Source organism: Antechinus flavipes, chromosome 6, assembly GCF_016432865.1.
Source record: "Antechinus flavipes isolate AdamAnt ecotype Samford, QLD, Australia chromosome 6, AdamAnt_v2, whole genome shotgun sequence".
Taxonomy (NCBI): Eukaryota; Metazoa; Chordata; class Mammalia; order Dasyuromorphia; family Dasyuridae; genus Antechinus; species Antechinus flavipes.
The window spans coordinates 88,701,366-88,713,576 of record NC_067403.1 but is presented as its reverse complement, the minus strand read 5'-3'; the positions used below and the strand labels follow the sequence as shown (position 1 = coordinate 88,713,576).

The 12,211-nt window shown below is 38.3% G+C and overlaps 1 protein-coding gene across 1 annotated transcript; it reads left to right on the top strand.

The window, feature by feature from the left end:
• Positions 1-229: 229 nt before the first annotated feature.
• Positions 230-3,112, top strand: LOC127540816 (tyrosine-protein phosphatase non-receptor type 9-like). Its single transcript, XM_051965684.1, has one exon. The coding sequence runs from the start codon at positions 301-303 to the stop codon at positions 2,092-2,094; it is 1,794 nt and encodes a 597-aa protein (XP_051821644.1). The 5' UTR covers positions 230-300; the 3' UTR covers positions 2,095-3,112.
• The last annotated feature ends 9,099 nt before the right edge of the window (positions 3,113-12,211 follow it).

Sequence of the window (12,211 nt, the reverse complement as noted above, 5' to 3'; positions counted from 1 at the left end):
CTCCAATAAAACGGGACCAGAAAGTCTGCGGCTATTCTGTAAACGCACCAGTGGATCTAAACGCAGCTTGATCCCCGATAAAAGTCCAAAGGCAGTGTGATCTTGGCGTTGGTACGTCGGAAACAGCTCCAGCAAGGCTGCTGTCTAGGTTGATCGGTATGTTTATCCCTCAAGAAGCTCCAAGAATCCCGAATCCAGTTAGAATCCCAGCAGGAGGCCACGCGGCCGGGGCTGCATAGGCGGAGCTGGGGTTGGGGCGGCGGCCTGAGTCACCACCGCCGCCCTCCGCCACTCTCCAAGATGGAGCCCCGGCCCACGGCCGGATCCCAGGAGGGATCCTGGCACAAGATGGCGCCGCACCTGACCAGCTACGAGGAGCTGACCACCAAGAAGTTTCTGAAGGAGATTAACAAGTGGACAGCTCTGTACAATGTATCTCCGATCCCTTGGAAGCTGGCTGTCAGGTTTCTCACAGCTAGAAAGTTTGATGTCCGCCTGGCTGTTGAATTGTTCCGGGCCTACGTGAAAATGCGACAGAAAGAAGGAATCTTAAATCTGAGGCCTGATGAGGAGCCTCTCCGTTCAGAAATCCTCAGTGGGAAGTTTACTGTTCTAAATACACGGGATCCCTCTGGAGCCTCCATCGCAATCTTCACTGCTAAATTACATCATCCCCATAAATCCGCTCAACGTGTAGTCCTCCAGGCTCTGTTTTACCTGCTGGACAGAGCACTGGATAGTTTTGAAACTCAAAGAAATGGACTGGTGTTTATCTACGACATGGAGGGTTCCAAATATAACAACTTCGACCTAAAACTTGGCAAGAAAGTCCTAAAGCTCCTGAAGGCAGCCTTCCCAGCTCGTTTGAAGAAAATATTTATTGTAGAGGCACCTATGTGGTTCCGAGTGCCCTATTCCATCATCAGTATCCTACTGAAAGGCAAAGCCTGTGGAAGGATTCAGATAATAAGGACAAGTAAGCTGACCCAACACTTGCCTCCGGAGTGCCTTCCTGAAAGCCTGGGAGGATATGTAAAGTTGGACCTCACCAGTTGGAACTTCCAATTTCTCCCTCATATGCGTGACCACGAGGACCCTCTTGGTGAAATTATTTTATTGTCCCTCACTTCCTCTGAGGAAAGCCACTCAGTGGACCACTCAGCCCCCCCAGCAATGAACATTGAGGAGCTGCTGGATCACTTCAGCAGCAAGCAGAGGAGGGGAATTTACAAAGAATTTGAGAACATTAACTATGCTCATCCTGTTGGCACTTTCCACAATTCCATATTACCAGGTAACTTGGAGAAAAATAGATACGAAGATGTGCCCTGCTTAGACGAAACCCGGGTGAAGTTGATGGGAAGGATGGATGACACCCAAACAGACTATATCAATGCCAATTTCATAGATGGCTATAATCATAAGAATGCTTATATTGGCACACAAGGTCCCTTGGAGAACACCTTTGGTGACTTTTGGCTCATGGTCTGGGAGCAGAAAGTTCTGGTGATTGTCATGATCACACAACTTGAGGAAAGGGGCAAGAGAAAGTGTGGCCAGTACTGGCCCATGGAAAAAGATGACCAGTTCCAATTTGACTCTCTCGTAGTGACCAATGAAGGAGTGGAACACATGAATTATTATAAGAAAACTACGCTAGAAATTCATAACGTAGAAAACCAACAAAAAAGACAGGTTACCCACCTCCATTTCCTGAATTGGCCAGATTATGGGGTCCCTGCCACCAATGACTTGATTAAGTTTCTCATAGTGGTAAGAAAACAGCAGATGAAAGCAATCGAGAACTTGGAACCATCTTTCAACAGTCACCCCAAAGGGCCACCCATTGTCATCCATTGCAGCGCAGGCATTGGCAGGACAGGCACCTTTTGTTTGTTGGACATCTGCCTGGCAGAGCTGGAAGCGCTAGGCATGGTGAATGTGTTCCAGATACTGTCCCACATAAGAGCCCAGAGGGCACTAAGCATCCAGAACCCAGAACAGTACTACTTCTGTTACAAGGCCATCATTGAATATGCCAGGAAGATGGACATGCTGCCCTCTGCTACAATGTCTGGGAACATAGAGACATGAGTTGCCACCTAGGCCTCTCACGTGGTGGCAGGAACTGGCTGCCCATTAATAGCCTTTTGCCAGCCTTTCTTACTCCCCCTGGAACACTGCCAAGCCTCTAGGTGGCCATCAATAATGATAAAACAGATTCACCTCTTTTTGTGTCTCCTAGTACATGGCAGTCTTTCCCTTTGGCTAGCTAACTCTGATGAAATCTCCAAAAGTAGCCAGTGGCTAGCAGCTCTGTGTTCTTAATTTCTAGCACCTGCTATTGAACTACTATACCTTATTAAAACCAAATTGTGGCTACCATTTTCTGACAAAGATCCTTAGAAATAAATGGGAAAGGATCTTCTCTTCCCCTTTCATACTCCCTTCACCTCTAACCTTCACACCTTGACTTTGCCACAGTCTGATGGGGAAGGAGGTGAGAGACCACCTCCATTTCATCCCAAGAGAGTTTACAACTTCCATATACTAGAGATCATCCCCAGTGCCAAGAAGAGTAAGAAGTAAGGCATCTCCTCCAGTCCTATCTACCATTCTGAGTGCTTGGGTGTGTATGTTTTCTGTGCAAAGATTTAGATCTGTGCATGTGTATGTAAAATATACATGATATGTATTAATAAGGAAGTAAGTATCAATCCAGATGTACACACCTCTTTTTAGCAGCTCATGGGACTTCATGCTGGAAGTCAAGCCTCCATGTTCCTTGGAGGTCACTTCAACAGTAATATTATTTGTTGCTCATGGGCACTCACACCTAAGGGAATGTGAGGGGAGAGTTATTCATGCATCATACTATTAGGGAGCATGTTACAACAATTTCCTTCATTTTACTCCTCACCATCTACATCTCATTCCCTGAATAGGAACCGCCTCTCTTCCTTTGGTCTTGGACTGAATTTGGCCCTGGGAATGTTGTATATGGTAACCTCAGAGTGTTATTCTCCCAACTTAACTTTTTCCCCACTCTGTTTACCATTATCAATTAGGGAAACCTTTTACTTGAATAAAGAGATGCACATCTCCACTGTGACCCTCTTTTTCTCCCTAGTCTTCTTCAGGGGATGATGGGGATAAATAAACTCAGTGAGGAGCCAAGGGCGAAATCAGTCAGTACTTCATCTTTAAATGGCTTACAGGGACCCCTGGGCACAGTGTGGGAAGGGTAACTTGACCTGAAAGCATCACTTGATAGGAAGAACTTTTCTTTCTTATTTGCTTTCCTGGAGCATTCCCTTCTCTGCTGCCTCTTACCCTGCCTTTCCCTTCAGTCCCTCACTTGTCACCTGGATGTTCTTTCTCTGCCAGCTATATCACCTGGTTCTGTGCCAAGAAAGTCTGCCCCTCCCCCTCCCAAAGAAACCAGCCCTCAACTCTGAAATTGCTGTTTGTCACTCCTTTGCCCTGCCTCACCTCAATACCAGCAACAGCTTACCCTATGCTGAGGAGAAGATCATGAATAATGTGAATGCATTCCCCTCCCAGAAGATGAGGTTGGTGGCTGAGTAGCCCACAGTCATTGGGTACTGTAACAAGCTCTTTGAATGTGTATATTCTTAATTTTACAATCTTTTCATTTTGTATTTTATGTTCAAGGATTGATTCAGATTTGGAGAATAATTGTAAATGTTCATATTCAATATCCTACGGTGATAACAATTTTGTATTTACATATAAATATATCTACAAATGATCTGGGGGAGAAGGAAAGAAGAATCACATCCGGAGATACAAGAATGGACCTGGTAAGCCTGACAACAGCAAAATCTCCAACATTCACTTTGGAAATGTCAGGATCATATCAGAGAATATAACATAAAAAAAAAAAAATAACTCTGAAAGACATATTAAATTTGATGTCTCATTTTGGTTAATTATCTTTTTCCTCTATGAAGCCTTTGTTACCTTCAAGTACCACATATTAAGTGATCACCCCACTAGTAATTTTATATACATCATACACATTTTTCATTGACTATATAAGCATATATTGTTTCCTTCCATGGGATGAAAGCTCAATGAAGGCAGGGACAATTTTATTTTGTATCATTTTATATCATTGTACTTAGAACAATAACTGGTATATAAAAGACACTTAAAAAATCCTTGCTTTTATCATAATGAACCAATTCTAAATATGCTTCTCCTTTCTTGTTCCTTAGTCTCTCCAGCAGAGAAAGACACCAATTACATGTGTCTGGGTATTAGAGATTAGTTTCTGGAGCATTTTTGCATAATCATCTTTGCCTCTCATCATAGGTGTTAGTAGGTACTGACCCCTTGGGAACCATTTCCTGCCATGATTAATGTTGTAATTTCTCTCTTGAGTAATAAGTAATCTCAGTCCCAAACATGATGGAAGTGTGGAGTCAATAGTAAATGAAAACCCTCTACAAAAACCGAAGGGAAAATTTTCCTTTTTCCTTTCTTTGTTATTCTCTATCACTTTCAACCTTTAAGCTCTCCAGGTGATATTGACTTAATAGATTTTCTTTTTTCTTTTCAATAAACTTGTTTTGCCTTTCAGCACTGCTTCCTGTTTTGAGAGAATAATGGTCATAATTTTCTATAATTTTTTTAATCAAGTTTATTTTCTGAAGTGGATTTTGTCTTTGAGGTATCATCTCTCTCCATTTGAGAAGAAAATGAAGTGGTTTGGTGACTTAAGAATTTGAAAGTTCTTTTGGCCTCATTTTCAATCAATATGCTTTTACTAAGCATTCACCACATGCATTGAAATGATGAATGATTTACATCAATTAAGCTTTATTAGCAAATGCTTATAGTCTGTGTTGATGTCTGCACTTTCATTGATTTCTTTTCCTCATTTGTTTAAATAACTTTTGCAGAATTTTTTAATTGTATATCAAATCTCATTTTATTCTTATAATTTGATATTAATTTTTATTTTTACAATTGATCATTTGACTATACTGATACCTGACTTGTAAATATTTATAAATAACTCTACACTGATGACTGGTGTTTCCTGCTTCAATTTTTTTTTAATCTTTTCATTTGGTGCCCTCCACATCCTTTCTTAAATTATTTAATATTAAATTTGGTTAATTATATTTTAATATGTATATTAAAATATAATTAATATAATTTAATATAGTATGCAAGTATATTTCAAGATTTTAATATAAATTAAAGATGATTTCATTACATAATTTTTAAGCATGAAGTTTCTGTATAGTTATAGATTTTAGTCTATTTTTGTGTCTTGCTCTTGAGTCATATTTTTCAACATATTTTTTTCTATTCTCCCCCTTTATCCACTTTTGCACTTGAATCATCAAGAATCAAATTTTACTTTGATTTAATTTGGTTATCATATCAAATTGTTCATAAATGGGAAAAAAGCATCTATTAAGTATTCATTATGTGTCAGTCACAGAAAACCTTTGCCACAAATTCCGTCATAGTCAGTGGGTAAGCTTGTTTTGTTTGACTATACTTAAACATTTTATGATGGAGACTCAAGTCTGTATCTTAAAAAGAACAAAGAAAAAGAAAAAAAAAGACCTATATATTCAAAAATATTTATAGCAGCTCTTTATGTGGAAAAGAATTGGAAACTGAAGGGATTCCCATCAATTGGGGAATAGCTAAACAGGTTATGGCATATGATATCATGGAAAATTATTGTGTCTTAAATAACAAGGAGGGATGGTTTAAGATAAACCTGCAAAGTTTAATATGAACTGATACAAATTGAAGTAAGCAGAACCAGAAGAATATGGTACATAGTAACAACACTATTGTAACAATTTTCAACAAAATTCAACAATTTACCTACTGTAATCAAAACAATGATACAAGATGATTCCAAAGGACCCAAGATGAAAATAATGTGTAATGCACTGCGGTGAAAGAACTGATAAACTCTGAGTAGGGATTAGATACTTTTTTTCATTTTCTTTGCTTTGTTTATGTTTTGCATGACTCCACATGAATAATTTGGCTTCTCAATGGATAGGAAGTAGGACTGGAAGGATATTGGAATTCAATTGTTTAAAATAAATGTTAAAAATAAATTTTTAAAAAATTTTAAATGGTAGACTTTGGGGAAATGAGGGCAGTTTATAAAAGAAAGATAGGAATAGCAGCTTCCAAAGAAAAAAAAGAAAAGAGAAAAAAGTCTCAATGAATTATTTTTTTAAATACACAGAAGAGAGCAGAAGTTCAAGAGACACAATCAAGCAGGACTTTATTAAAGTCACAATGTTCAATCTGAAATATACTTTCAAAAAAAAGTTATGCATAGTTTTCAGTATTTTCTTTGTTCTTTAAGAAAATGTTCAAATATTTTAATGTTTGCAAAGTTCATAAAAACAAAAAAATTAAAAGATGTGGCAGTGAACAATTGGAGATGTCCTCAATCACCTACTACTAGAAGTCAATTCTGAACCTAGTTTGTTTGCCTTCAAATTAGAAGTTATTGATTTAGGAGTTAGTTGAAGGACTAACTGGATGGGCTGCCAATTTGACTATATGGAAATATGCATTTTTTTTTACTCTATTCATATAATATGAAACGTTAAACCAATCTCTTGCAAGGTCATAGATTTCTCTGAGGAAACTTTATTGGGTTGTCGTGCTTAATGTAATTAACAAAAATGGCATCCATGGATGAGATTATTTTCTGTGACATTATATGCATTTCATGCCTCAGGTGAGCATATTTCTCAGCTCTATACTTGATAGATCATTAAGAAAAGTTACCTTCATAAGTAAAACTCTCAGTCTGGAATAATGTCAAATCCTATCCTGGAGGCACCTTGTCTCAGGAGACCATTCAAGGTCACATCTTGTTCAATTAAATGAAAATTTTAGCTAGGCTGGTTTATAGACAGCAGATCCAGTCTCTCACAGGTCAATTTCTAGATTGAGAAAAATCTCCTGCAATTTATACTACCTTTGTTAAGAGACAAGCATCTTACCAAGAACTCTTCAGACCCACGGATGAAAACCAGGAAAGAATTTTTATTCATAACTTTGCAAGACCTTGTCCTTAGACCTCTTGGCCATGATTTTCTATACCTTTTTCCCAAAACACAAGTCCCTCCCCTGATCTCTTACTGACTGGATACTACATAGATTATAACCTATCCAGAGCACATAATTCCCCTACATGAATGTGAGTCCCCTCCCCTGCTTTATGTCCCCTGAGCAGTTCACCTTATTTAAATGTATATGTACCCCTTCTGTATCTGATTGCATGTTTCATATTCTAATTTATGGCTTCCCTCTATAACTTAACTATATTACTGTGGCAACTAAACCCTCATCTCATGACTTGACATAGCAACTGAGAACTGAAGTTTACCTCACCTTATCCCTCACCTCAACATGGAGTTTTTAGTATAAGACTGTTGTAAGGATGGCTTGTGTGGCCCTGTCAAAATAAGAACGGATTTGTTTCCTCTCGAGAGGCAAAAACATAAAATGAAATACCACAAATAAAAAGTCAAACCAAGTAAGAGCAACAATAGAGGATACAGGAAGCAAAAATTTCTCGAAGGAGCACTGCTAGAAGTCAGAAGAGCTCTGGCACTCACTGCTCATGGGCTGTGGCCCTGCAGCAAGATTTTTAATGACTCTGGGTCTCAGTTTTCTCTTCTACAAAATGAAAGGACAAAACTAGAAGGTCTCCAAGGTCCTTTTGATTTCTAGGATGCTGCTTTCATGAGCTTAAAATCCTGCCACAAATTAGCAAGTTTTGTCTGTAAGAGAATCACAATATACTTCATTATGTTATTTAAAAAAAATTTTTTTTTCATTAAATCCACTTTCCCCTCTAAGGTCTGAGGTAAAAAGAGAAGCCAAAATATTTAACATGTTATACGTCCAGGAAATGACAATAATATCCCTTTTATGACATTTAAAGAAAGGTCAAGCTTCTCATGTACTTAATAAGGTTGTTAATGCTGGTTAAAACTGTATGGCTTCTCTGATGAATGATTCAAAGAGCACCTTGGTCTGCACAAAGTGAAAGACAATGACCCTGACAAGTCACAAATTTCTTACCCCAAAAGTTGATTTTTGGGAATTTTTTGCTATAGTTGATTGCTCAGATAATTATTTCATCCAATTTTGGCAATCCCCAATCTAATGCCCCTGTTCACCTCCTTACAATCTGGCTTCTGACCTCCACCAAATCTTAATCCACCCAAACTTCTCTCTCCAAAGTCACTAAGGATATCTTAGGTGATAAATCCAACGGCCTTTTCTCAATCCTAACTCTCCTTGACAGGTTTTGATATTATTGATCATCCTCTCCTCCTTAACACTCATTTTTTTTTGTTTGGTTTGTTTGGTTGATTTATGGGGTTTTTTGTTTTTGTTTTTGTTTTTTGCTGAGGCAGTTGTGGGTAAGTGATCTGCCCAGGGTCACCCAACTAGGCCGGATATAAATTCAGGTCCTCCTGACTTCAGGACTGGTGCTCTATCCACTCTGCTATCTAACTGCCCCAACATTCATTAGTCTAGGTTTTCAGGATACCATTCTATCTTGATCTCTGATCTTGAGTCTCCTCCTATCTCAGTTTCTTTTGTTGAATCCTCATCCAGATCGTACCCCCTAATTGTAGGTGTTCCCCAAGGCTCTGTCTTGAGTCCTCTTGTTTTTTTCCTCTATCACTTCACTTGGTGAATCTCATCACCATTATCCCATGCATTTAAGTGTTGATGTGCTGATAATTCTCAGATATACCTGTCTTGCCCCAACCTCTCTGTTGACCTCCAGTCTCACATTTTTAACTGCTTCTAGACAGCTCAAACTGGATATCCAATACATATTTAAATTCAACATGTCCCAAAACAAATTTATTATTTTTCTCTCTAACCCCTCCCCACCTCTGTAAAGGGTTGAAACTCTGAATAGGTGCACTTGAATCAGACAACTGAGCACTTAAGGCTAATTACCTATTGGACAATGATTCTATTAGCATATGTTTGGAATTGCTCTTCTCTCAGTTAATGCTGGCTCAATGTTTTGGGTTAAGAGAATTGTAGATAAAGATTAGGGGTTGGGTGAGAGAAGTGAGAGAACTGAGAGAACTTCACTTGGCGGCAGGATGAGGACGAGAAAAGTATGGAGACTCTGGACTCTAGAATCAAAGAGGGATCCTTGACAAAACTCCTGGCAGTTTTGTTCATGTCCTTCACTTCTCCCCCTAAAGACCAAGGACTTTTGCTTATCCTGATTCTGACTGATCCTGAGGCCTCCAGGAAGCTAGCTTGGACTTTACACATCGCCTACCTTCCTTTTACTGTAGAGGACAACACTGTCTTCCCAGTTCCTAGATTCCAAAGCAAGTACTATCAACAACTCCTTACTATCTCTCATTCTCCATACCCAATTTGTTGAGTGATTCAAAGAGCTCCTGTGACTGCACAAAGTAAAAGGCCTGTGGATTTCAGCTTTTCAGGGTATCTTGAAAATATCCCATGTTTCTCCTCTAATACAATTACACTCTGGTACAGGACCATGACTGGACAAATGCAATAGCTTGCTGCTAAGTCTGCCTGCCTCAAGTCTCTTCCCACTTTAACTTATTCTTCATTTAACATATCCTCCATTGAAGTGATTTTCCTAAAATTTATGTCTGACCATGTCACCCTTCTGCTCAAACTCCAGTGATTTGACATTGCCTCCAGGATCAAATATAAAAATCCTCTGTTTAAAAGTCCTTCATAATCTCCTTCCTCTGATGTCTTTTTACACTTTAATCCCTATCTTCAATCCAAAGGCACTGACCTCCTTAATGTTCCCTGAAGAAGACACATTATATCCTTTAGTTTCCAGGTATTTTCTCTCGATGTCTTCCAGGGCTGGAACATTCTGCCTCCTCATCTCCAACGGCCACTCTCTTGTTTTCTGAATCCAACTAAAACCCCATCTCCTACAAAGTTTTTCCCAAGCTCTCTTAATTCCAGTGCCTTCCCTATCTTCTATTTCTACTACTATTTACTTCTTATTCATATATTTCCTATTTATCCAGGATGTAAGTTGTACATAATCGTTTGCTTGTTGTCTCATCCATTACATTTTGGACTTCTGGAGAGCAGAAACCTGCTTTTGCTTCTTTTTGTAACCCCGGAACTTAGCACAATGCCCAACACTTAAAAGATGCTTAATAAATGTTTAGTTACTGCCTTTAGTTGAATGTTCTAGGGCAGGGCTTCTTAAACATTTTCCACTCAAGACCCCTTTTGCTTGAGAAATTTTTAAATGACCTTGGGTATATAGATATATAAATTGAAGCAGGTTGGGGTCCCTTTAAGAAACTGTATTTCTTATTGATCTGTGATTCCTTTCAGATTCCCATACCCTCCTGGCTGAGGCATATCCTCTCCAGACAAGTTGTCTTTCCAGGAGGCCAGAACCTTTGATTCAATTACAAATTCTGGTCAAAAAGCATCCCTTTGAATTCTACTAGGAGATCCAGGCTTGTCCCAGCCCCTACTGGATCTGAGCCAAGTTGGGCTCTCCCAACCCCCACTGGTTCTGATCTGCTGCTGTTGTCCCAGCCCTCACCAAGACACCCAATATAATAAGCTTCCATCAACTAAAGTCTTTGCAGATGGACCTTGGCAGCTCCCTTTTCTGCCAGGACCTTCTGTCCACTGAGAACTACATTCTCAGTGCAAAATTCCATTTTCCATAGATCTGCTACTATAGAAGTCAGTCTCTTGGTAAACTGATTTCTATCTAACAATAAGCTTTCATGTTGCAACTAATATTTGGGAATGAGTGAATTCTTTCATTCCTAAAACCTGCGGCCGATTTAAAGGGGATTCTTATAGCCACTAACCTCTAGACCACCAGGAATCTAGACCACTCAAACAGCATTAAAACCAGATATACAAATCAATCATTCACTGATAATAAATCATAATTTCATGTCCCTTACATTTAGTTATGTGACCCATATGAGATCACAACCCACAGTTTAGGAAGCTTTGCTTTGGGGTACAGTTTTTCTTCATGGAATGCTATATTTACAATTTAATATTTTTATATTCAGAGGGCAAGAATTACCTTTCTATTCAAATGGTAATTATTATAACCACTAACAAGTCACCAATCTGATAAGTCAATCGTGGAAAAGGGAAAAACTAAATATTCATTTTTGTTCTTTTGAAAAAAATAACATTTATCTATATATCTGAAATCCAGAAGAATAGGCAAAGCAAATTTTCCAAAGTATTTTAGAGGGTTTTTTTTAATTTGGCACAATATATAGGTAAATCCATATGTTATTTTGATATATGTAACATATTTATACATTTCCCATCTTGTCAGCTTTGCAGAGGCTGTAACCCTCTTGCTTGGAAAAATGGCATCCCTTCTCATGTCCACACTTTAGAATCTCTAGCTTCCTTCAAGGTTCACCTTAAGTATGTCTTTTGAAATGAGACCTATCATTATTTCACTGGTCGTTAATGCCTGCCATCAGTAATGCCTGCCACACTCCAAAATTATTAAATATATTATATATTGCATTTATTTATCTATAAATCACCATTTTTCTCTTTCTAAGAGAATGTAGCTCCTCAAAGATAGGGATTGTTTTAGTATTGTCTTTAAGTCCACAGCACAACACTTAACATAGTAGGCACTTAAATAGTTGTTGAATTAAATCAAAATGAATGATCCTTTTTAATTAACATTAACAGTTATTAAGCCCCTATTATATCTTAAATTCATCCCAAGACCAGAGAGACTTAGAAATTAGGCAGAGTCAAAACAGACAGATCAAACAATATTATTTTAATTTATTATGTGAATACATTGTTGTAGACATTGCTTAGATTTCCCATTTTCTTTAAAACCTATAGTCTTGTTCTTCTACCCTTCTCAATTTAAGGATAATAGAGGAAGAATGATAAAGGAACACAGGGATGGGGGAGATGGAGATAAATCCAAGTTACTTTAAATTGATTTCTAAAGTGCAAAATATTTAGTCTCCAAGAATGAAGAATGATAGCAATAAAATTCATCAATTGGTAATTATTTATAAATAAAATCCTTCCTTGCTATAACTCAAGCTTGGGGGATTCCATCTTTTTAAAAAATGGTCTTATTTAGCCAGGCAGAATCAGCCCCTAACCTGTGGATGAC